The sequence below is a fragment of the Ranitomeya variabilis genome, chromosome 5, assembly GCF_051348905.1.
Source record: "Ranitomeya variabilis isolate aRanVar5 chromosome 5, aRanVar5.hap1, whole genome shotgun sequence".
NCBI classification, from domain to species: domain Eukaryota; kingdom Metazoa; phylum Chordata; class Amphibia; order Anura; family Dendrobatidae; genus Ranitomeya; species Ranitomeya variabilis.
In genome coordinates this window covers 131,881,795-131,904,905 of record NC_135236.1, presented here as the reverse complement: position 1 = coordinate 131,904,905, position 23,111 = coordinate 131,881,795, and the positions used below count along the sequence as shown (strand labels likewise).

Here is a 23,111-nt window from a genome sequence, read left to right as displayed (position 1 = left end):
TGCGCCTTTTTTCCCATTGACTTGTACTGACAACGCAGACGACGCAAGTACTTGCGTCGTGGTGCGTTGTACGACGCATGCGTTTTCCAATAAAAAATGCAAAACATTGTCTAGACTTTGTCTAGACACAAAAAAAACACTATATATATAGAAAAAAAAAGGGGTTTGGCATTGTCTTTCACAAGGCTACTCATCAGACAAGTCACTGAGGAGAAACCTGCTTTCAAAACCTGTAAGTATATATTTCTCTTTGCATATTTTTTATTCTGTGTTTTATTTCTTGATTTTGATTTAATTTGTGCAATGTTTGGTGTGTACTATTGTACGGTTATGGCACTGTGGGTTGTTATTGAAAAATTGTGTTTTTTAATCTGGTTTTGATGTACTTCTGGCGTTATATGATGGCGTTTCTTGTCACCGGCCTTGCTTGGTTTTGGATTGGTTTTATGGATTTGGGGTTGTTCTGGTGTCATGCGGTTGTTCAATGTCTTTAATTTGGCAGATTTTTATGTTAAATTTCTGTTGCATGTCTTTTTATGGTTTCTATTGTTGGGGGTAACCGTATGGCATTTTCTTGGATCATGTCTTGCTGTGTTTTATTATGCTGTTGGCATTTTTTTTTCTTTCCTTGAGTGTCTTTTCTTGCTGGTGGGGGGGCTACATTTATGATGTTTCATTTGTATTGTATTGTTCTGTGCTGCTATGCCGTTCTATTTTCAATTGTATTTTCCCTTTTTTATTTTTTTTGTTTTATCTATGATGGTTTTACGTCGTTTTCCGTATGGCTTCCGTATGTATCTCCTTTCTTGAATGTTTCCATTGCCAAGTGTGTAGTATGGCCTTTATTTATTTATTTTTTTTTAGTTGGGGCCCTTTTTTTTAAATTTCTTGTGTTTTCTTTTCTATTTGACTATGGTTTATCTTTTGGGTTGCTGTATATTGTAACAGCGGTTGTCCCGTAATGTTTATTGCTTATTATCTAGAATTGTCTTTATCGCCTTTTTCTGATGTATTTCGGTGGATGTCACCAGATGGTGTTGTTTTGGATCATGTCTTGTTGTAATTGTAAATTATCGCGTTCATTAGTTTGCTATTTCATTGTGCCTTTTTTTTTTCCTGTAAGGTTTTTTTTGTAAGTTTTTATATTTAAAAATTTGGACATAGGTGTCTATTTTTGCTTAATTTTGTTTGGGTCTATTCTTGTATTGTTTCTTCTATTGTTTTCTCTTGCAATGTATGGCGTTGTGGTGTCGCTTTTTGAGTTTGCATTGTCCTATCAGTCAACAGTCAATTGTGGTTGTTTTAATGTTTAGGGCCTATTTTATTGTATGTGCCATTGTTATCTTTTGAGGTGATTTTTTGCAAATTTTTTCATTGCAGAAGAAACTTGCAAACAAAAATGGCGAGTGAATCGGAACACAGCCAATCGGCGCGGGGGAGTGCGGTGAGTAATTATGTCCAGTTGCTTACTATTCGCTGCCATTTGTAGCATTGACAATAATTTTTGTATACAATTTTTCCAGGCTTCTTCAAGTGAGGGAGAAGGCACACAGCGGGAGCAGAGAGATCGGGGCCAAGATGTGGCGTCAGGCCGGCGAGTGAGTATTTTTTTTTTTTTTTACTTTTTGTTTGAGTAGCATCCTGCTGTGAGGAACATTACATTTGAGGAGCATCCTGGTTTCACTAGGGATGTTTACTAAGCTTAATTACATTATAACTTTTCAGGGCAGCAAGTATTGGGGGAAGGTAAAATAAAGTTGAACTCCCTGCACACAAACATTCCAAAATACAGGTGTAGAAAACATCAATATACATACATCAAATGGCAAAGGATAGGGCAAAGGTACCTATCATGCCAGGTGCTGGTGGTTGTTAATATTTGCATATTTGTAACCTATTTGTTTTCTAATTTTTCTAGGTTTCACAACGGGACCAAGGAGACAGTATAGATGTGGACCTCCTGATCTCCAGCATCCAGGAGCGTGGCCCGTTGTGGGACAGCCGTGACCCTCGGCACATGGACCAGGTGGTGTTGAGGCGTTTGTGGGCAGAGGTGGCAAAGTCGCTGTGGGATGGCTTTGACAGTGCCTCAGCGAAGGACAAAGGCAACTTTCGTGAGTATTGCAGAGACGCTGCTATGACCCATCTTGCCAGGATAAACACAACCGTGTGTGATGCGATCAACGCCTAAACTTTGCATCGCACACGGTTGTTTTATCCTTTTAAAATGCTAAATATGTAACCATTTTTTTTTCTTTACATTCACAGTTAAAAAGTTGAGGACCAGATGGCGATCCATGAAGGACCGTTTCAATAAGGGGATCCGTGCTGCGGAGGAGCAAGCTCGGAGTGGTGCTGCTGCGTCCAAGTCGGTGCCCTTTAAATATAACAGGGCACTACAGTTCCTAAGACCGATCCTTGGCCGCCGACAGTAAGTATTTTGTCCACATACCATATTGCACATCCACATTGTACATTGCCCAGACACATAGCATATTGCACAGCCACATAGTACATTGCCCAGGCACGTACATTGTGCATCCACATAGTATATTGCCAGGCCACTATATCGCAGCCACATAGTACACGTTATAGCCACATATCCACATAGTATTTTTCCAAAGGAACATAGTGTATTGGCCATCCATGTAGTCAGCGTAGCATATTGGCCATCCTTTTACCCTAGTGGAATGGTATATAGCCCATTAGTAATTTTTTTGGTTAGGCGTGAGTCATTGTAGTCCATGACAGGTTACGTTCTGAGTCAGGGTAGTTCTGATCGCAGGAATAATGATGACGTCTCGATCACATGATCCTAACGTCATGGCCGTTCCTGCGATCAGATCAGCAAAGTGACTGATTTTTTTTTTTGTTTTTTTTTTAAATGTTTTTCTTGACTTTAAATTTTATACTATTTTGGCGGCATAGGCAGCATCAAGAAAGATTTTTTGACAAAAATTTTTTTAAAACGATGACAGAGGTATGCATTGGCTTTGACAGCAGGAATGAACAGTCATTTTCTGCCGTAGGTATGTCCATTATTGTTATCGTCAGCCCTAATGGTCAGCTGGCGATAACAATCAGCAATTTATTATAGGCCACACAGACTGAGAGACAGGGGATTGTAATGTATTGATGTGTCATGTAATGTTCATTTTATTACAGGAGTTGGCGTATGTGATAGGTAATTAATTGAAGACTAATTCTTTCCTTATCTTTTCACAGGACACACAGCAGCACCCTCGAGCGAGCTCGCCCCGCAGGAGCGGACCTTCATGAATCGCCATCTGACCCGTCACAGCCCTCCCACAGCGACAGCAGGCTTGCACCACCATCTGGAGAACCGGCAGCCGGTCCATCAGGTGTTCCCCTGCCTGAGGCCTCTGGCGCACCTTCGTTCGGGAATTCCCGACAGCGCCAGCGGGCCTCGGACAGGCCAGCCATGACCGAATTTTTGCATTTGAGCACGGTTTTCCAGAACTGTTTCAAGGCGTTGAGCGATAAAATGGACACTCGTCTGTCCAGTATCGAAGGACGCCTTGAAAATCTGGAAGCCGAGCTCTCCAATCCGGCCAAACATTTTTTAAGTACTATTGGTAAGGGCATGGTGGAACACCTTACGCCGGAACTCCAGATTTCGGTGATGCAGTCCTGCAACAATGCCTACATGAGGGCTCTGCAGCAGGCTCGGGTCATGCAGTCAGCGACACTGACCGTAGTACCGTCGCTGGCTAGCATGACTCCGACTCCTGCTGCAGAGCCACTCCAGTCACCCCACCGAGGTCCACGTGCCGAGCGACGCCACCACATGCACCATAGCAGTGTGCCGCCGACTCCTGCTCCTGCCAGGCCCTCATCCTCCCGTAGCAGTCATTCTGGGGGAGCTGCCGTGGGAGGGGGAAAAAAAGGAAGAGGACACACATGGAGGCTCTGGCTGCTCCAATACCGACACCGAGGTGGCGTCGGGGCTCTAGTCGCAGCAGGAGCAGCCAGGGCCAACCAAGAAGCTGGCAAAGGCTTGTGTTGCCTCCTCCCTCCCCTACAGATGAGCCGTTTTCCCCAGTATACCCTGCGGAGGGTTTGGACCTGCCTTCCAGCCTCCTGGACTATGGCTCATCCTCCTCTTCCTTTCCCCGTCCCCAAACATCACAGACGTACCATTAACCGCTGGTAGCGGATGTTGATACCCCCTAAGTTTCTTTCCCCTTTTTTTTTCTGTTTCCCCCCAATAAAAATTATTCTTTTGAAAACAATATTTGTTCTTATTTTACAGTATACTTCTCGGCAATTCACGCCGTGCGCCGTCTACACAAATTTTGTGCTTCAAACACCTCATATATGCAATGTCAGACAGTATTTTTGGGTTTTTTAATTTTACCTTTTTTTTGGTGTCTCTCATTGCTGTATGAGGTGTTTCCAAACACTAAAGTGTATGAGGTGTTTTCAAACACTAAGGGTATGTGTCCACGCTCAGGATTGCATCCGGATTTGGTCAGGATTTTACATCAATATTTGTAGCCAAAACCAGGAGTGGGTGACAAATATAGAAGTGGAGCATATGTTTCTATTCTACTTTGCCTCTAATTGTTCCACTCCTGGTTTTGGCTTACAAATACTGATGAAAAATCCTGACCAAATCCGGATGCAATCCTGAACGTGGACACATACCGTAAAGGTACCTTCACACTTATGCTGCAGCGAAACCGACAATGATGCAGATTACTGCAGCATCGCTATTTGGTCGCTGGAGAGCTGTCTGTGTGACAGCTCTCCAGCGACCAACTATGCCGAGGTCCCCGGGTAACCAGGGTAAACATCAGGTTGCTAAGCGCAGGGCCACGCTTCCGATGTTTACCCTGGTTAACAGTGTTAAATGTAAATAAAACAGTACATATACTCACAATTGCGTCCCCCGGCGTCCGCTACCCTGCACTGACTGAGTGACGGCCCTAACAGCAGAGCCGTCACATCACCGCTGTGCTGTGCATTCACTTTACAGCCGGCGCTCAGTCAGTGCAGGAAGCGGACGCCGGGGGACGCGAAGATGAGTATATGTACTGGTTTTTTTTTTACATTTAACACTGCTAACCAGGGTAAATATCAGGCTACTAAGCGCCGCCCTACGCTTAGTAACCCGATATTTACCCTGCTTACCATTTTAAAACATCGCTGGTATCGTTGCTTTTGCTGTCAAACACAACGATACACGGCGATCTGACAAACAAATATGTTATATGGTATGGTCTAAATTTATTCTTTGAAGCAGGGTAGAAAAATTAGAAAAAACTTTTATTGAACAACAACATTTTTAAAACAAAGGGTTCCAAGTTTTTTACATAAGGCACATTACATTAGTGAACTATAGGTACAGTGGGGCAAAAAAGTATTTAGTCAGTCAGCAATAGTGCAAGTTCCACCACTTAAAAAGATGAGAGGCGTCTGTAATTTACATCATAGGTAGACCTCAACTATGGGAGACAAACTGAGAAAAAAAAATCCAGAAAATCACATTGTCTGTTTTTTTTAACATTTTATTTGCATGTTATGGTGGAAAATAAGTATTTGGTCAGAAACAAAATTTAATCTCAATACTTTGTAATATATCCTTTGTTGGCAATGACAGAGGTCAAACGTTTTCTGTAAGTCTTCACAAGGTTGCCACACACTGTTGTTGGTATGTTGGCCCATTCCTCCATGCAGATCTCCTCTAGAGCAGTGATGTTTTTGGCTTTTCGCTTGGCAACACGGACTTTCAACTCCCTCCAAAGGTTTTCTATAGGGTTGAGATCTGGAGACTGGCTAGGCCACTCCAGGACCTTGAAATGCTTCTTACGAAGCCACTCCTTCGTTGCCCTGGCGATGTGCTTTGGATCATTGTCATGTTGAAAGACCCAGCCACGTTTCATCTTCAATGCCCTTGCTGATGGAAGGAGGTTTGCACTCAAAATCTCATGATACATGGCCCCATTCATTCTTTCATGTACCCGGATCAGTCGTCCTGGCCCCTTTGCAGAGAAACAGCCCCAAAGCATGATGTTTCCACCACCATGCTTTACAGTAGGTATGGTGTTTGATGGATGCAACTCAGTATTCTTTTTCCTCCAAACACGACAAGTTGTGTTTCTACCAAACAGTTCCAGTTTGGTTTCATCAGACCATAGGACATTCTCCCAAAACTCCTCTGGATCATCCAAATGCTCTCTAGCAAACTTCAGACGGGCCCGGACATGTACTGGCTTAAGCAGTGGGACACGTCTGGCACTGCAGGATCTGAGTCCATGGTGGCGTAGTGTGTTGCTTATGGTAGGCCTTGTTACATTGGTCCCAGCTCTCTGCAGTTCATTCACTAGGTCCCCCCGCGTGGTTCTGGGATTTTTGCTCACCGTTCTTGTGATCATTCTGACCCCACGGGGTGGGATTTTGCGTGGAGCCCCAGATCGAGGGAGATTATCAGTGGTCTTGAATGTCTTCCATTTTCTAATTATTGCTCCCACTGTTGATTTCTTCACTCCAAGCTGGTTGGCTATTGCTGATTCAGTCTTCCCAGCCTGGTGCAGGGCTACAATTTTGTTTCTAGTGTCCTTTGACAGCTCTTTGGTCTTCACCATAGTGGAGTTTGGAGTCAGACTGTTTGAGGGTGTGCACAGGTGTCTTTTTATACTGATAACAAGTTTAAACAGGTGCCATTACTACAGGTAATGAGTGGAGGAAAGAGGAGACTCTTAAAGAAGAAGTTACAGGTCTGTGAGAGCCAGAAATCTTGATTGTTTGTTTCTGACCAAATACTTATTTTCCACCATAATATGCAAATAAAATGATAAAAAAACAGACAATGTGATTTTCTGGATTTTTTTTTCTCAGTATGTCTCCCATAGTTGAGGTCTACCTATGATGTAAATTACAGACGCCTCTCATCTTTTTAAGTGGTGGAACTTGCACTATTGCTGACTGACTAAATACTTTTTTGCCCCACTGTAGATGCCAAATCTGACATAACCAAACCAACCTAAACGGATTACATTTATTGCACATTTACTGGAGAATGAGTTTATTATTATATTACATTTTTAGCACAGTCACAGTAGAGGTATTTATTGGTGTAGTTAAAACCAGAACACAGTCCAACAGTAACATCTACACCATTTGATCTTGCCATGAAACACGGCCAACATCTGACACAAAATAGGCCGCAAAACGATCCCTCATCTGCGCAATTTCCACACTTGTCCTCAGAGGATGATCATGGTAATCGGGCAATGGGTTGGCTATGGGTTCATCCAGTTCCACATTCAGTCTCTCTTTGGCCATAATGTAATTGTGGAGCACCACACAAGCCTTCACCACCTCATCCACTGTCTCAGTTTTCAGATTAATGGCGGATCCTAATATCCGCCATTTGGAGACAAGGATGCCAAAGGCGCACTCCACAGTCCTTCTGGCCCTGGACAGTCTGTAATTGAAAACCCTTTTTGTATGGTCCAAGCCCCGACTGGAGTAGGGTTTCAATAGGTTGGCAGACATTTGGAATGCCTCATCCCCAACCACAACAAATGGCATCGCAGGGCCTTCGGTGTGGGGAAGAGGTCGTGGCTGTGGGAAATTAAAATTGTTCCCATATAATTTTTGGCCCATATCCGAGTCTTTAAATGTGCGCGAGTCATTTGCACGGCGAAACGCACCAATGTCCACTGCGAGAAAACGGCAGTCCGCACCGGCAATTGCCATGAGAACAGTGGAAAAGTATTTTTTATAGTTGTAGAAAAGGGATCCACTTTTCGCAGGCTTGGTAATCCGAATGTGCTTTCCATCCACCGCGCCAATACAGTTTGGAAAAGAACACACTTGCTCAAATTTCTGTGCGTTGGCCAACCAGATTTCGCTTGTAGGGACGGGTAAAAATTCCTCCCGGAGATTATCCCACAAAGCGCGGCATGTCTCAGCAATAATTCCGGAAAGAGTGGAGACTCCAATCCGGAACTGAAAATGAAGAGATCTCAAGGTCTCTCCGGTAGCCAGGAAACTGCCAAGAAGATAAAGAAATTACATTAAAGTACATTGTAATTTATAAAAGTACATTGACCATACCAACCCCCCAAAAAATAAAAAAAAAATAAAAAAAATTAAAAACATATCACAGTCATTCAAACAGCTACGTACCGTAGAGTCACCAGCAGCCATTCCTCTGCGGAAATAGCTCTCCGGAGCTGCGTGTCCTGCCTGCTAATGGATCCTTCCACCCGACGCAGAAGATAGCGGAAGCTGTCCTGAGACATCCTGGTATATTCGACATATTTCTCCAGGTTGTCATTCAGTTCGCCAAACAAGCTATGGTATGCTCCACGGCTCTCCCGGACTTCCACGATAGGGTGTATCCAAAAGCGGCGACGACTCCATCTCCGTTTTTCCCTTTCCCTTTGATGAAAACAGGCGACAGCATAGGCATGAGCCAAGGCAAATTCCATCTCCATATCCATGTAGATACTGTCCATGGGATGCTCCATCATGAATACCAGCAAAATGGGAGGAATTCATCTCTATATACAGTATATACACAATTACAGAAACACCAACCCTCTTCTAGCCATTGGTGGTCCTCATCTATTGTGTAGACACTTTTTTTTGGTGGGTGGGAATAAAGAATGACTCACTGCACAAAAAACGCATGCGGCGCAAAACGCTGTGTTTTTTGGTCAAAACGCAACTGCGTTGTGCATGCAGCGCAAAACGCAGCGTTGTGCATGCATTTTGCTGCGTTTTTGTTTGCGTTGTACGTTGCGGCGACGACGCTGCGGCGCACAACGCAAATGTGAACGTAGCCTTATCTGTACACAGACACTGCATACTAAGTACAGATCTCCTGTGAATACTGGCACTTATGGTGATAGTATTGTGTTGTTTTTTTTATTACTGATCAGAATTGTAGTATTCAATCACTATGTGGTGGTAATATGGTGTCTGGTCATGGTGCGGTGGTATTTGTTCCTTGTATGTGATATTATTCGGTCACTGGTGGTAATATGTGGTCTGGACATGGTGTTGTGGTATTTGTTCCTTGTATGTGATATTGTTGGTCATTTTAAAAATTGAAAAATAAATAAATCTTTATGTTTATATAGCGCTAAAATATTCCGCAGCGCTTTACAGTTTTGCACACATCATCATAAATAAAAATATTCCTAAATTGTATTGCATATTTTAACAAATATTTAATAGGTTACAGTAGAGTAGGGCCCAGCCAAAAGTGTCTACCATGTTATGGTGGCGGCTTAAAAAATCTTTTGGCCAAAACAAAAGCTGTCGGCTATATGTGTGATCTGGTGATGGGAACTGTTAATGTGTGATAGGTGAGAAGTGGAGTTTTTCCAAGAGAGAGCGGTGGGACTGTGGACAGTTTGAAGGGTGGAGCGTGGAGGCGGGGCTGGGGTGGAGCCTAGGCAGAGTCTCAAGGGGGCCCTGAAAATTTTGCCAGTATGGGGCCCCGAAATTTCTAGTGGCAGCCCTGCAATCACCTGACCAGGGGTTGGCTGGCAAATTTTAGCCTGGGGGGCAACCACACAGCAGTGGCCCATGAGTCGCGGCCCATCCTTAAAGAGGTTGTCGGATCTTAAGCTACATGCCTACAGTCACTGTGTGTGAATCCCCATATCGTGCGCACTGTGAGGATTCTCTGGTGCGAATGAATATATATTATATATTATATATATATATATATAACACACACACAGTCCTACTGTATACAGTGACAGTCACACACACAACCCCACTGTATAATGACAGGCACAGCCCCACTGTATAATGACAGGCACAACCCCACTGTATAATGACAGGCACAGCCCCACTGTATAATGACAGGCACAGCCCCACTGTATAATGACACACACGCACAACCCTACTGTATAATTAATGACACACACACAGCCCCACTGTATAGTGACACACACACGCACGCACAGCCCCACTGTATAATGACAGGCACAGCCCCACTGTATAATGATGTATAATGACAGGCACAGCCCCACTGTATAATCTCACACACAGCCTCACTGTATAATCTCACGCACACACACTGTATAATCACACACACAGGGCCAGACTGGGACAAAAAAAAACCAGCCCTGCCACACAAACCCCACCAGCCCACATACTATAACACTCCCCATCCCCGATCAGTGAATTTTGCTATACTTTGTCCTGCCCTTCAACACTCCTCTTAAAGGCGTTATTTGAAGAGCCACATGTGAATGGCGCCGCAGTGCGCATGATCGAACACAGGTCCATTTACATGGTGCGCTTTACACCGCAGGCAGGCGCCGGGGACACCCTGGGGATGAGGAGAGCCCAGAGGATGGCAAAGGACTGAGGAGGACAGCGCCCAGTGACCGCTCTGCAGAGGACTCACAGCAGAGGTGCCATCTCCCTCACAGGGGACCAGCGCTCCTCCTGCTGCCCAGCAGTCTCTGCTCCGGAGCCAGGCGCCTCCTCCTCTCCTTCATTAGTGCCCCCGGCGCCTGCGTTGTAAGTTGGAAGGGCAGCGCAAGCTGCGCATGCCCCAAAAAAAACTTACAGCGCTGGGGACGCTAATGAAGGAAGAGGAGGTGGCGCCTGGCACACAGAGTACTGAGGGAGGCGTTTGTGTCAGGGGGGAAAAGACATGCCCCCCTGACAAACTACAGGTATGACAGGCAAATTCTAAAAACGATTACTTCAGCGTTGGAAGGGACCAGAACTAAAAGAGCCACCTTCACAGAATGCAGCATTAGAGCTGCACAAGTTGGCTTTTTTAGTTAAAAACGCCAGGGGGGGTGACAGGTTCCCTTTAATACAGGTGCTCATTAGGGTGGAATAACACTAGCATATGGCATTGGATGTGATCTGCCAATGATACTTGGCTCTTGCTCTGCTGTGAGCATGATCCGAGTGTCCGTGCTCCAATGCTCTCGCAGCACAAGTGTGGAGGAGACGGATAAATTAATTTCTCCATCTTCTCAATGGTTTGACTCGCCGTGTATCAGACTGCAACATCTGCTGAGAAAAAAAAAAAAACGACTGCACACGGACAGCAAGTGAGAAGAGAATCGTACCACTTTTGTGGAAGAAAATGGAACCGATTTTTTTTTGATACTCTATATTAGTCCATGTGGCAACATTTCACTTCCATATCAGAGAAATGTGCAGTTATGGATCCGAAACGTTGCCACATGGGCCAATAAGGAGTACGCTACTTTTCTCACAATTAATCAGAGTGATAGACAGATACACACACATACATAATAAGAATAGATACTGAGAATTACACCATTTATGCAGGACAGTAGAAGTATACACAGCTCCACAATATACCGTATATACTTGAGTATGAGTCGACCCAAGTATATGCCGAGGCACATAATTTTGCCAGAAAAAAACTGGGAAAGCTTATTGAGTCGAGTATAAGCCAGGTATGCATTGTCCCCACATCCCCGTCCTTGTATGTGCGGCGCCCCCGCACCGCCGCAGGGCCGAGGGGTACCCGGAGCCGGGCCTCTAGTTCTCAGTCTCGGGGTTGTCACGGTGGCTAGACCCGGTCCGTGGCCCTGTCCGTCAGTGGGGGACGTCCAGTGTAATAGGTAGTAGTAATGGTAGCGATGGAGCGGTGTGGTTGTGGGGTGTAAGTCGCGGTAAATAACGAGGACACCAGGTTGCAGTCTCTTTACCTCTTTACTGGAGATCTCTGAGTCCTCAGTCCAGAACACGGTTCACCAGGCTACGCAAGTCCGGCCGGTCCAATGGCACCTCCAGAGTTCTCCTCTCAGGTGGAAATCTGTGCCTTCCTTCTAGCGCTATGTGTTGTAGTCCTTCCCTGCTGTGCTCACGGAAAGTAACCCCACAACGGTTGTGTCTGTTTCTTAAGTTCCCTCACAACTCGATTTGATGTTCCTCTGTAATCCACCCCTTCCCTGTATTCAGGTTGGAATGGCACCCGTTTGTCAGGTAGGCCTGGAGTTCTTCCGGGACCCTAGAGTCGCCCCTCTCCCGCAATTGCCCCCCAAGACTTCATAGGTGATATGTGGTAGACAGCCCGCCTGAGACCGACTGTCCTGCCGCTGTTTGGAGTATGGCTTGAAGCTGTATTCTAATCCACTCCCTCGGCGTTCCGGCCACCGGTATTGCACCTCAGCAGGGTGCTGCCTCTTTCAACAAAACCCCTGCTGGTATTCTCCTTCTGCTTGATCTCGTTTCTCACTCAGCACAATCTATCTCGCTTCTAGTCCTTTCTTGAGTCCCGCCGCTTCCAGGAGCCTGCGCGGACCCGTTACGTTCTTTCAATGCCAAGCCTCTGCCAGGATCCCACCCCTGGCAGAGACCCTACAGTCTCTCCCTTCACAACACCCCCTGCCACAGGGTGTTGCTCCGTTCAATCCCGTCAGCGTTCTGTCTAACTTCCTGCCTGACCCCCAGTTTACCCACTATGGTGGGGAGTGGCCTAATGAATAGCACCCTTAGCTCCCCCCGGAGGCCCAGCTGTGAAACATATTGGTGTCTGTGATACCTGATTGGAGGAACTCCTTCGGTGCCATCGAACGTACCATGGCTCCCCTTAGTGGCAGAGCCACAGTACTGCAACGACCAGAACTCTGGGGCGCTGCACTCCCCCCTGGTTAAACACAGTACTCCGGGACTGGGAAGAAAAACAACAATACAGATTAGTAAACAGACATACAATTTTGTTGAGTGCAAAACGATAAGTATACTTGAACAGGCTTCCCTTTATGGGAGGTGAGGACACTTTTAACGTTACAAACATGGTCAACATTATAAATTACAGGCTATGCATAACTCCTGTTACCCAACCGGGTATTCTACTTAGTGCAAATTCTGGAACAATAAATTAACATTGCCTTTAAGAAACATACACTCTTAGTTTACCAAAGGCCTTCCTATAATCACATTACAGGGTAAGGTAACTTCACATTCTCCTACTTTGAACCTGCAGGACCGCCTGTCCCTATGGCACCAGACCTACTGCCTCTCCTTTCTTTTACAGGACCGCCCCGTTCAGCCAGGGCCTACTGCCTTTCGCTACTATACATAGTATAGACATAACATTCCTTTCGTTTAAAGAACTCTGAGCCCGCTCTACTCGGCTCCTTTAAGGACTCACTCTCTAACCCCTACGGGTTCGCCTTCTGTCCTTAGTAACAAAGTAACTTTCTATGGGGACGCAGGGTTGACCTTCTATCCTCACCTTCATCATTACTTCCTTACTTTCAGCTATGCAGATCTCTATCTCTACCCCTACGGGCTCTCTGCATCTTTTCTTTCTGCAAAACATTATTTTCAGATTTCACAATTCAAACAATTTAAACACATATAACTTTTCATGTAAAACAGTTACATTTCTTTTCAAAGCATCATTATGGCATTACTGTTCTGCAACAGTATCTCTCTCAAGTTCAGTTTCTCACATCCCCTTTAAGAGGGGACCAAGTCTTTCTGAGGTAGCTCGTTTTCTCAGCCTACCAGTCCATGCAAAGGTTCCGGTATGGTATCTTCGCAAAGTGTCTTTAATTAGAATCAGTAGGAACGGTATCTTCGCAAAGTGTCTTTGACTAAAACCAGTAGGGAGCACCTTTAAGAAGGTGCAAACTATTTACAAAGGAAGTTCGAATCATGCACAGTCCATGATTTCACAGTTTGTGTAACTTTTGTGCAACAACTTCAAGGAAAAAGGAAAACAATAGTGACCCCGGGTCAACAAAGGGGTCACCTTTTAAAGTTTACCCTGGACGGGTTTAGCAGCAACTTAAAGAACAAACAGTAACTATTTACATTTTCACAAAGCGAAATCTTACTCTTCTTTCAGAAGTTTCCATGAGGCGCCACCTGGCGGGCGGACCCCTGCAATTCAGGTTTCAGGTCCACTCCCGCTGCCAGATACACCCCATGGGTTCGGGTCTGTTGCACGACCAGGTCGTGCGCGGCGATCAAGGTCTGTGTCCCCACTTCTCTCTGTGCTGGTACATCCGGAACATCAGTCACTCGAAGGGGCACCTCCTTAGGCACGACGGTGGTGGCGGCGATCGGGTGGCAGATCGCAAGTTCTGTGGTCAGGCAGGTGGGGCCGACCAGGGTGGTTACAGATCGGTCACACGGTGGCACTTTGGCCACAGGGGCTGGTTTCTCTTTCTTGTAGACGTTCAGAGCGAACCACCCCTTTTCCCCAAGATGCCGGGTGTAGGTAACACTGTCTCCCGGATAGAGGTCTCGATCGGGGTGACCCTCTCTAAGGTGTGACTCGACATCCCGTCGGTTAACAAAGACCTCCGCGTATAGCCCCGGTTCTTTAATGAAGCCCCAGCCTCCTTGGAGTTTAAAGATGGTGATGATGCCCTGCCTGCGCGGGGCCTGGTGAGTGGTGGGGTCCTTACGGGCCCGGTCCTTGACCGCCAAATCTTTTTGATGGTAGGCCTCCCGTTTAGCCTGATGTGTTTCCTCTTCCTCTCGCCACCGCTGTTCTAGCTGGATCTGGTATTCTTCCCAGCTTAGGGCCTGTACCATTTCTCCCTTCTGGGTCTCCACCCCGGGGAACCCCATGAGATTGGATCCAGGGTTCACCCAGCGGCACACCGTGCGCTCCGCGCTGACCTCACACGGCAAGGGAGTAGGGGTGATTGGGGCTCGCATACGGTGTTCCATGCCCGTGGCTTCCTCCCATGGTAACAGGCGCTGAAGTCTATGGGTCCCCGGGAGAGGTGGTGCTGCTACGGGACCCACTAACACACCCTCTGCTGGTGGGGCAGGATCGGCGGACTCACCCACTGGTACGATTCCACTTTCCGCAACAGGTCCCGCTGGTTCTTCCGATGCCCGGGAATCCACTGCCGGTCCCACCTGATGCGGGGCCTGGACTCTTACATGCAGTTGGAGGAGCTGGTTATATAAATCCTCCATCTCGGCTCTCAGGAATTTGGTGTTATCCACGGAGGACAGGCTGCTGGGCTCATCCGGGTAGTCAGGGGAGACTTCCACTTCAACCGCGCTGTCGGGTTCGGAGCTGCTGGCCATAGCGTCCTCCACGTGGGTCGCTTCCTGGTCTTTTTCCCGCTCTCTCCTGCGTGAGCAGTTTCGTTTTCTCTGCCTCCGCCCCCCATTAAGGATTAGGAGGCGGATCTCTGCTGCTGACGGACACGTCCTCACTGCACAGAAATATTTAGACTGGGCGGCCATTATTCTTCGCGCTCTCCAGCTCGTCTACGCCCACTCCACGCCCCTCTTCTCTTCCTGCGCTTTCCTCAGCGCTGCAATGGCGGCGGATTTTGGCGGCAACTGGCGCAGCACAGTCTTTGTAATAAAGTACAGTCCAAGCACAACAAATCACAGTCTCTAGGCACACATGACCTGATTCTTCAGGCTTAAGTAGATCCTGTTCGTGACGCCAAGTCTGCGGCGCCCCCGCACCGCCGCAGGGCCGAGGGGTACCCGGAGCCGGGCCTCTAGTTCTCAGTCTCGGGGTTGTCACGGTGGCTAGACCCGGTCCGTGGCCCTGTCCGTCAGTGGGGGACGTCCAGTGTAATAGGTAGTAGTAATGGTAGCGATGGAGCGGTGTGGTTGTGGGGTGTAAGTCGCGGTAAATAACGAGGACACCAGGTTGCAGTCTCTTTACCTCTTTACTGGAGATCTCTGAGTCCTCAGTCCAGAACACGGTTCACCAGGCTACGCAAGTCCGGCCGGTCCAATGGCACCTCCAGAGTTCTCCTCTCAGGTGGAAATCTGTGCCTTCCTTCTAGCGCTATGTGTTGTAGTCCTTCCCTGCTGTGCTCACGGAAAGTAACCCCACAACGGTTGTGTCTGTTTCTTAAGTTCCCTCACAACTCGATTTGATGTTCCTCTGTAATCCACCCCTTCCCTGTATTCAGGTTGGAATGGCACCCGTTTGTCAGGTAGGCCTGGAGTTCTTCCGGGACCCTAGAGTCGCCCCTCTCCCGCAATTGCCCCCCAAGACTTCATAGGTGATATGTGGTAGACAGCCCGCCTGAGACCGACTGTCCTGCCGCTGTTTGGAGTATGGCTTGAAGCTGTATTCTAATCCACTCCCTCGGCGTTCCGGCCACCGGTATTGCGCCTCAGCAGGGTGCTGCCTCTTTCAACAAAACCCCTGCTGGTATTCTCCTTCTGCTTGATCTCGTTTCTCACTCAGCACAATCTATCTCGCTTCTAGTCCTTTCTTGAGTCCCGCCGCTTCCAGGAGCCTGCGCGGACCCGTTACGTTCTTTCAATGCCAAGCCTCTGCCAGGATCCCACCCCTGGCAGAGACCCTACAGTCTCTCCCTTCACAACACCCCCTGCCACAGGGTGTTGCTCCGTTCAATCCCGTCAGCGTTCTGTCTAACTTCCTGCCTGACCCCCAGTTTACCCACTATGGTGGGGAGTGGCCTAATGAATAGCACCCTTAGCTCCCCCCGGAGGCCCAGCTGTGAAACATATTGGTGTCTGTGATACCTGATTGGAGGAACTCCTTCGGTGCCATCGAACGTACCATGGCTCCCCTTAGTGGCAGAGCCACAGTACTGCAACGACCAGAACTCTGGGGTGCTGCACATGCATCGCTCCCCTGTCCCTGTATGCATGGCTCCTTATCCCCGTCCTTGTATGCATAGCTCCTCATCCCTGTCCTTGTATGCATGGTCCCCCCATCCCTGTCCTTGTATGCATTGCTCCTTATCCCAGTCCTTGTATGCATGGCTCCTTATCCCCATCCTTGTCTGCATGGCTCCCCCATCCCTGTCCTTGTATGCATTGCTCCTTATCCCAGTCCTTGTATGCATAGCTCCTCATCCCCATCCTTGTCTGCATGGCTCCCCCGTCCGCATGGCTCCTCATCCCTGTCTTTGTATGCATGGCTCCTTATCCCCATCCTTGTCTGCATGAGCTCCTTATCCCAGTCCTTGTATGCATGGCTCCCCCGTCCCCGTCCGCATGGCTCCTCATCCCTGTCTTTGTATGCATGGCTCCTTATCCCCATCCTTGTCTGCATGAGCTCCTTATCCCAGTCCTTGTATGCATGGCTCCTTATCCCCATCCTTGTATGCATGGCTCCTCATCCCCGTCTTTGTATGCATGGCTCCTTATCCCCATCCTTGTCTGCATGGGCTCCTTAGCTCCTTATCCCCATCCTTGTATGCATGACTCCTTATCCCCGTCCTTGTTCCTTGTATGCATGGGCCTCTTATTCCCATTTTTGTATGCATGACTCCTTATCCTCGTCCTTGTATGCATGGCTCCTTATCCCCGTCCTTGTATGCATGGCTCCTTCCTTGTTCATGTATGCATGAACTTACCTTCCCTGCATGCCCTCGCAGCATCTCGTTTTGGTGCCAGCAGCTCCTGTGGCCGGGTGATCACGTGTCCCCCACTCATTAAGGTAATGAATATTTACCCATGCCTATGGGAGTGGAGAGGGGTGAATACTCATTACCTTAATGAGAGGAAGACACATGATCGCTCGGCTTGAAGAGCTGCTGGCGCCGGAACAAGATGCAGCTAGGGAGCGCAGGGAAGGTAAGTAGGATGTGTGCCGGAAGCCAGCGGCTGTGAACGCTATAAGAGAAATGAATATTCACGGCACTGGAATATTCTGTGACTCGCTGCTCCCCCTCCGTTTTTCTGGGACAATGACTTGTGTATAGGCCGAGGGGGGTGTTTTCAGGACAAAAAAAATATGCTGAAAAACTCGGCTTATACACGAGTTTATACGGTATACTACAATCTATTATATACACAGAGGCATATTATATACCGTGTTAAGGAATATAGAGCGGTGTATATATTATACTAGATGGTGGCCCAATTCTAACGCATCGGGTATTCTAGAATTTGCATGTCCACGTAGTATATTGCCCAGCCACGTAGTATATTGCCCAGCGATGTAGTATATTGCCCAGTTACGTAGTATACAGCACAGAGCCACGTAGTATATTGCACAGCGACTTAGTATATTGCCCAGTGACGTAGTATATTGCCCAGTGACGTAGTATATTGCACAACGACGTAGTATACAGCACAGAGCCATGTAGTATATTGCCCAGCTACGTAGTATATTGCCCAGCCACATATGTCACAGGTTAAAAAATAAAAAATAAACATATACTCACCTTCCGAGGGGTCCCTTGTAGTTCTGTCGCCTGTGTGCCGTGCAGGCGGCAGCTTCCGGTCCCAGGGTGTGATGACGTCGCAGTCACTTGACCGTGACGTCATCGCAGGTCCTTCTCGCAGACCATCCTTGCCAACGGAACCTGCTGCTTGCATGGACCGGTCACCGAAGCGTCGCGAGGAGCGGGAAAGGCGGCGGAAGGTGAGTATATAATGATTTTTTATTTTTTTTTTAAATTATTTTTAACATTAGATGTTTTTACTATTGACGCTGCATAGGCAGCGTCAATAGTAAAAACTTGGTCACACAGGGTTAATAGCGGCGGTAGCGGAGTGAGTTACCTGCAGCATAAAGCGGTCCGTTACCGCTGGCATTAACCCTGTGTGCGGTGACTGCGGGGAATATGGAGCGGGCGCCGGGCACTGACTGCAGGGGAGTAGGGAGGGACTAATCGGACTGTGGCCATCGCTGATTGGTCGCGGCAGCCATGACAGGTAGCTGGCGAGACCAATCAGCGACTTGGATTCCATGACAGACAGAGGCCGCGACCAATGAATATCCGTGACAGACAGAAGGACAGACAGACGGAAGTGACCCTTAGACAATTATATAGTAGATAGTGTAGAGATGTGGCAGCAGTGTATATATAGTGTGAATTCCACACTATATACATAGCGCCATACTATATAACCATCTCTACACTATACAAACATCTCTACACTCTCTCTCTATATAATATATATATATATATATATATATATATATATATATATATATATATATATACAGTATATATAAAAAATATATATACACACACACATCTCTACAATATACGGTAATTAGGACAGCATTATACTATGTTGTGATGCATACATCACGTAGGAGACACCGAGGCTGATGTACATAGGAGACACCGCGACTGCTGAATATATATCACATTGAAGCTACTGTATATACAATATATAGTTGACACTGCGACTGATGTGTATAGTTGTAGTATCACCTATATATTGTATGTGATACTGTGACTGGTGTACACACATTATATAGATGAAACTGAAAAAATAAAATTGTATATATATATATATATATTTGAAAAGTCCAAAATAGAGAAAAAAAGCGCACTCACCGGTAATTCAGCGAAAAGCAGTTTTATTCATATGCAAAGTTGCAGTGCAGGGAGGGTAGACAGTGCATAGCGGATGACAGCTGTTTCGTGCTCTGAAGCACTTCGACAGATCCTATAGCTAGCGGAAGGAAGTTGGGCTCCTAAATAGCAAGATTCAGAAGCGCCGCCTTCCCTCTCAGCTGTATGCTAGTGGATAATTTAGCCACTCTCCGGTACTAAGTGAGTAGTGAAAGTGTTAAAAACAATTAAAAACAAAGTTACGATTGAAAATGTTCTTACAAGAGGAATAAATCACAGACATATTAACACAGGATTTCTTACAAGAACACCGACATGTCAATTTTATCATTGAATCCTATTGGACCAGAAGCGTTTGTACGCAAGATCCATTTAGCTTCATTTCGCAGCAACATGCGGTTCAGATTACCTCCATCTTGCGGTAGGGAAGTTCTATCTATCCCTGCAAAACGGAGTACTTGGGGATCACCCTCGTGTTGTTCTTTTATGTGTTTTATTAAGCGGGGGACCCCTTTCCCCGTATGTATCGAATTTAAATGCTCTCTAAACCGTACAAACATCGGACGGATTGTTTTTCCGATATAATAAAACCCGCAGGGGCAATACAGGATATACACTACGTGCGTTGTTCTACATGAAATGAAGTCTTGTACTGTATGTGTAATCGGACCAATTTTTAAAGAAGTGCCTGTTAAATGGTATCTGCAAAAATTGCAGTGTCCACACCGAAAGTTTCCTTTCGGGGCTGTAGTTTGCAGCCAGTTATTGCGCGGGGAGGTCACACGATTATGGACTATTAAATCTCCTATATTCTTGCTGCGGCGACAGGCAAACAAGGGACCTTTATCCGTCATTACTTTTAATATGGGGTCTTGGCTGAGAATTTGCCAATTTTTTCGGATGGCTGTTCTCACTTGTGCATCCATTGGCCCATATTTAAAACAAAATACAAATTTCTTAGCGGCTGTTGGTTCTTTTTTTACATTTTTTTCCTTATACTCATTTGCTCGTTCCAGTGCCGAGTTGAGGATGGTACCAGGGTAACCTCTGTTCCTGAATCTCCTATACAATTCTTGAGACTGTTTCTGAAAACCTATAGCACTATTATTTACTCTTTTCACCCGTAGGAATTGGCTATAGGGCAGGGCTTTTTTTTACATATGATGGATGTGCGCTGTCAAAGTGTAGCAAAGAGTTGCAAGAGGAAGGCTTACGATGTATTTCTGTATGTAGAGCTCCTTCAACAATCCTCAGATTGACATCGAGGAAAGTAAGTTTCTCACCTCCGAATTGATGCGTGAACTGCATGTTCATGGCGTTGGACAGCCCCAGGTACTCCACAAAATTTGTGAAAGACACCTGGTCCCCGTCCCACACCACGAACATGTCGTCCACGAATCTAATATACAATTTTATGTGTTTTAGATACGGATTTTTTGAAGAATATATATACCTCTCTTCAAATACGGACAGGAAGAGGTTAGCCAGGGTACACGAGACAGGTGTACCCATGGCAGTATCCTCCACCTGCCTGTACCAGGTATTATCAAATTTAAAGGTATTGTTTTTTAGAATAAAGGTAAGACTCTCGCAAATGAAAGAAATGGTATTTTCATCTGTAGGGGTGTTTTTAAGAATTTCCCGAACAGCCTCCACACTCATATCCTGTGGGATACGAGTGTAGAGGCTTTCTACATCTATTGATGCCAGAGAGAAGCCCCTTTGCCAGTCAAAATCTTTTAAACTTCTTAAAAAGTGTTTTGTGTCTTTTATGTACGATGGTATATCATACAAAAGAGGGCGCAAAAGCCAGTCCACATATGCTGATAATGGTTCTGTCACTGACCCAACCCCCGATACAATAGGACGTCCCGGTGGCTCATTTAGGGATTTGTGGATTTTTGGCAGGTGATACCAGTGCGGTTTCCTTGGGAATTCTGGAAAAAGTTTTTCTGCCTGTATTTTAGATATAGTGCCGTTCTCTATATACGATCTTAACAAAGATCGCAATGAATTTTGGATTTTAAAAGTAGGGTCACTTTTTAATATTTCGTATGTTTTTGTCACTGACAGTTGTCTTAAAGCCTCTTTTATATAAAAACTCTTTTGTAACAGGACAGTGTTCCCACCTTTATCCGCTCTACGCACAATGATGTCGGGGCGTTTTTGGATATCTTTTATGGCATTCAACTCTGCTGGTTTCAGATTTTTCATGGTCTTATTATACAATATAGCTTCCACATCCTTTATAACTTGTGCCTCAAAGGCATCAATTAGGTTCCCTGGGGATATTGGGGGAACATAAGTGGATTTGACTCCCTTGCAGAATGGGGCCGTTGGGATTGTTATTCTATTGTTTTTTTCTTTTTCTTTTGGCTCCAATGAATAGCCATCAGCCAGGCTGACTAATAGTTCTGCCTCTTGTGCTACATCATCTGAAGGATCTTTAGGGCCTAAAAAGCCCAAAGGACCCACTCTGCAGGGCTGTTCTGCTGGAAATAATTTTTTATTTTTATCTTGACCTTTATTTTGTGCAAAAAATTTAAATAGATGAATCTTTCTTACAGCTTTATACAAATCGATCTTAAAATCAACGATGTCGAATTCTTCTGGGAGACAGTAATTCAAGCCTTTTGACAGCACTGATGTATGAGCTTCACTTAAAGGAAAATCTGTTAAATTAACCACAGTATTTCTATCATTCTCTATTAGACTGGTCTCCATGAGACCTGTTTCCTTTTTCGCTCGTTGTTGCCTGTTCCTTCTCTTGCCTCCACGGCGTGTTCTCCGTCTAAAGGGAGAGATGCGTTTTCAGAATAACGAACAGAGGTAGAAGTCGATGGATTTACTTTTACTCCCATTTCTTCTCCAGCACTGGAGTCAGAGTCAGTAGTGAGGTAATCTTTCTTGTTTTGATTCTTTTTCCATGTTTGTCCTTTTTTGAAAGATCTCTTTCTCGAGTTCCTCTGGAATTGAATATTTTTATTCCATGTGAACGCTCTGCCACTCTCAAAATCATTTTTATCGCGAATGAATTTGTCTCTTTTTCTTTGTTTGATTTCATTTTGTAGCAGCACCAGTTTTGTCTCCAGTTTTTTATCTATTGTATTCCATTGGGTTTCTGAAAGTCTTGTTTTTAATTCGTCCATTGTTTTATTCAGCTCTTGTTTCGTGGATTCATAATTAATTATATTATGTTTTAGGACTAGTTGCAATAAATCCTGTGAACACCTTAAGGCTACTTTCACACTAGCGTCGGGCTCGGCCCGTCGCCGTGCGTCGGGCCGAGGTCCCCGACGCTAGCGTTGTCCCCGCCGCACAACGGGGGCAGCGGATGCATTTTTCCCACGCATCCGCTGCCCCATTGTGAGGTGCGGGGAAGTGCGGGGAGGTGGGGGCGGAGTTCCGGCCGCGCATGCGCGGTCGGAAAAAGCGGACCGTCGGGAGCAAAAAACGTTACATGTAGCGTTTTTTTCTCCCGACGGTCCGCTACCATACGCCCAAGCGTCGCAAAACGGATTCACCGTTTGGCAATGCGTCGCAAATGCGTCGCTAATGTTACTCTATGACGAAAAAACGTATCCAGCAAAAACTTTTGCTGGATGCGGCGTTTCGCAAAAACGACGCATTTGCGACGTATTGCAGTTAACGCTAGTGTGAAAGTAGCCTAAGAGGATCTTTTCCCATTCCTTTCTGAAGTTTTCATTCTCTTTAAATTGTGACATTTCTTTTATCACTCTCAAGCCCCGGGGGACTCTTCCACACTCTGTGTAGGATTGAAGAGAGTTATTTGTCCAGAACAGGTTTACTTCTCTTTCAGCGGTGTTAAATAAT

The 23,111-nt window shown here is 46.1% G+C and overlaps 1 protein-coding gene across 1 annotated transcript; it reads left to right on the top strand.

Annotated features, from left to right (window-relative positions):
* On the top strand, positions 1-22,097 carry LOC143774885 (uncharacterized). The gene is made up of 8 exons (XM_077262665.1): positions 1-232; positions 1,381-1,444; positions 1,524-1,598; positions 1,919-2,114; positions 2,269-2,431; positions 3,226-3,435; positions 21,845-21,896; positions 21,990-22,097. Exons 2-8 carry the CDS (start codon positions 1,400-1,402, stop codon positions 22,095-22,097), a joined length of 849 nt encoding a protein of 282 aa, XP_077118780.1. The 5' UTR covers positions 1-232; positions 1,381-1,399.
* The last annotated feature ends 1,014 nt before the right edge of the window (positions 22,098-23,111 follow it).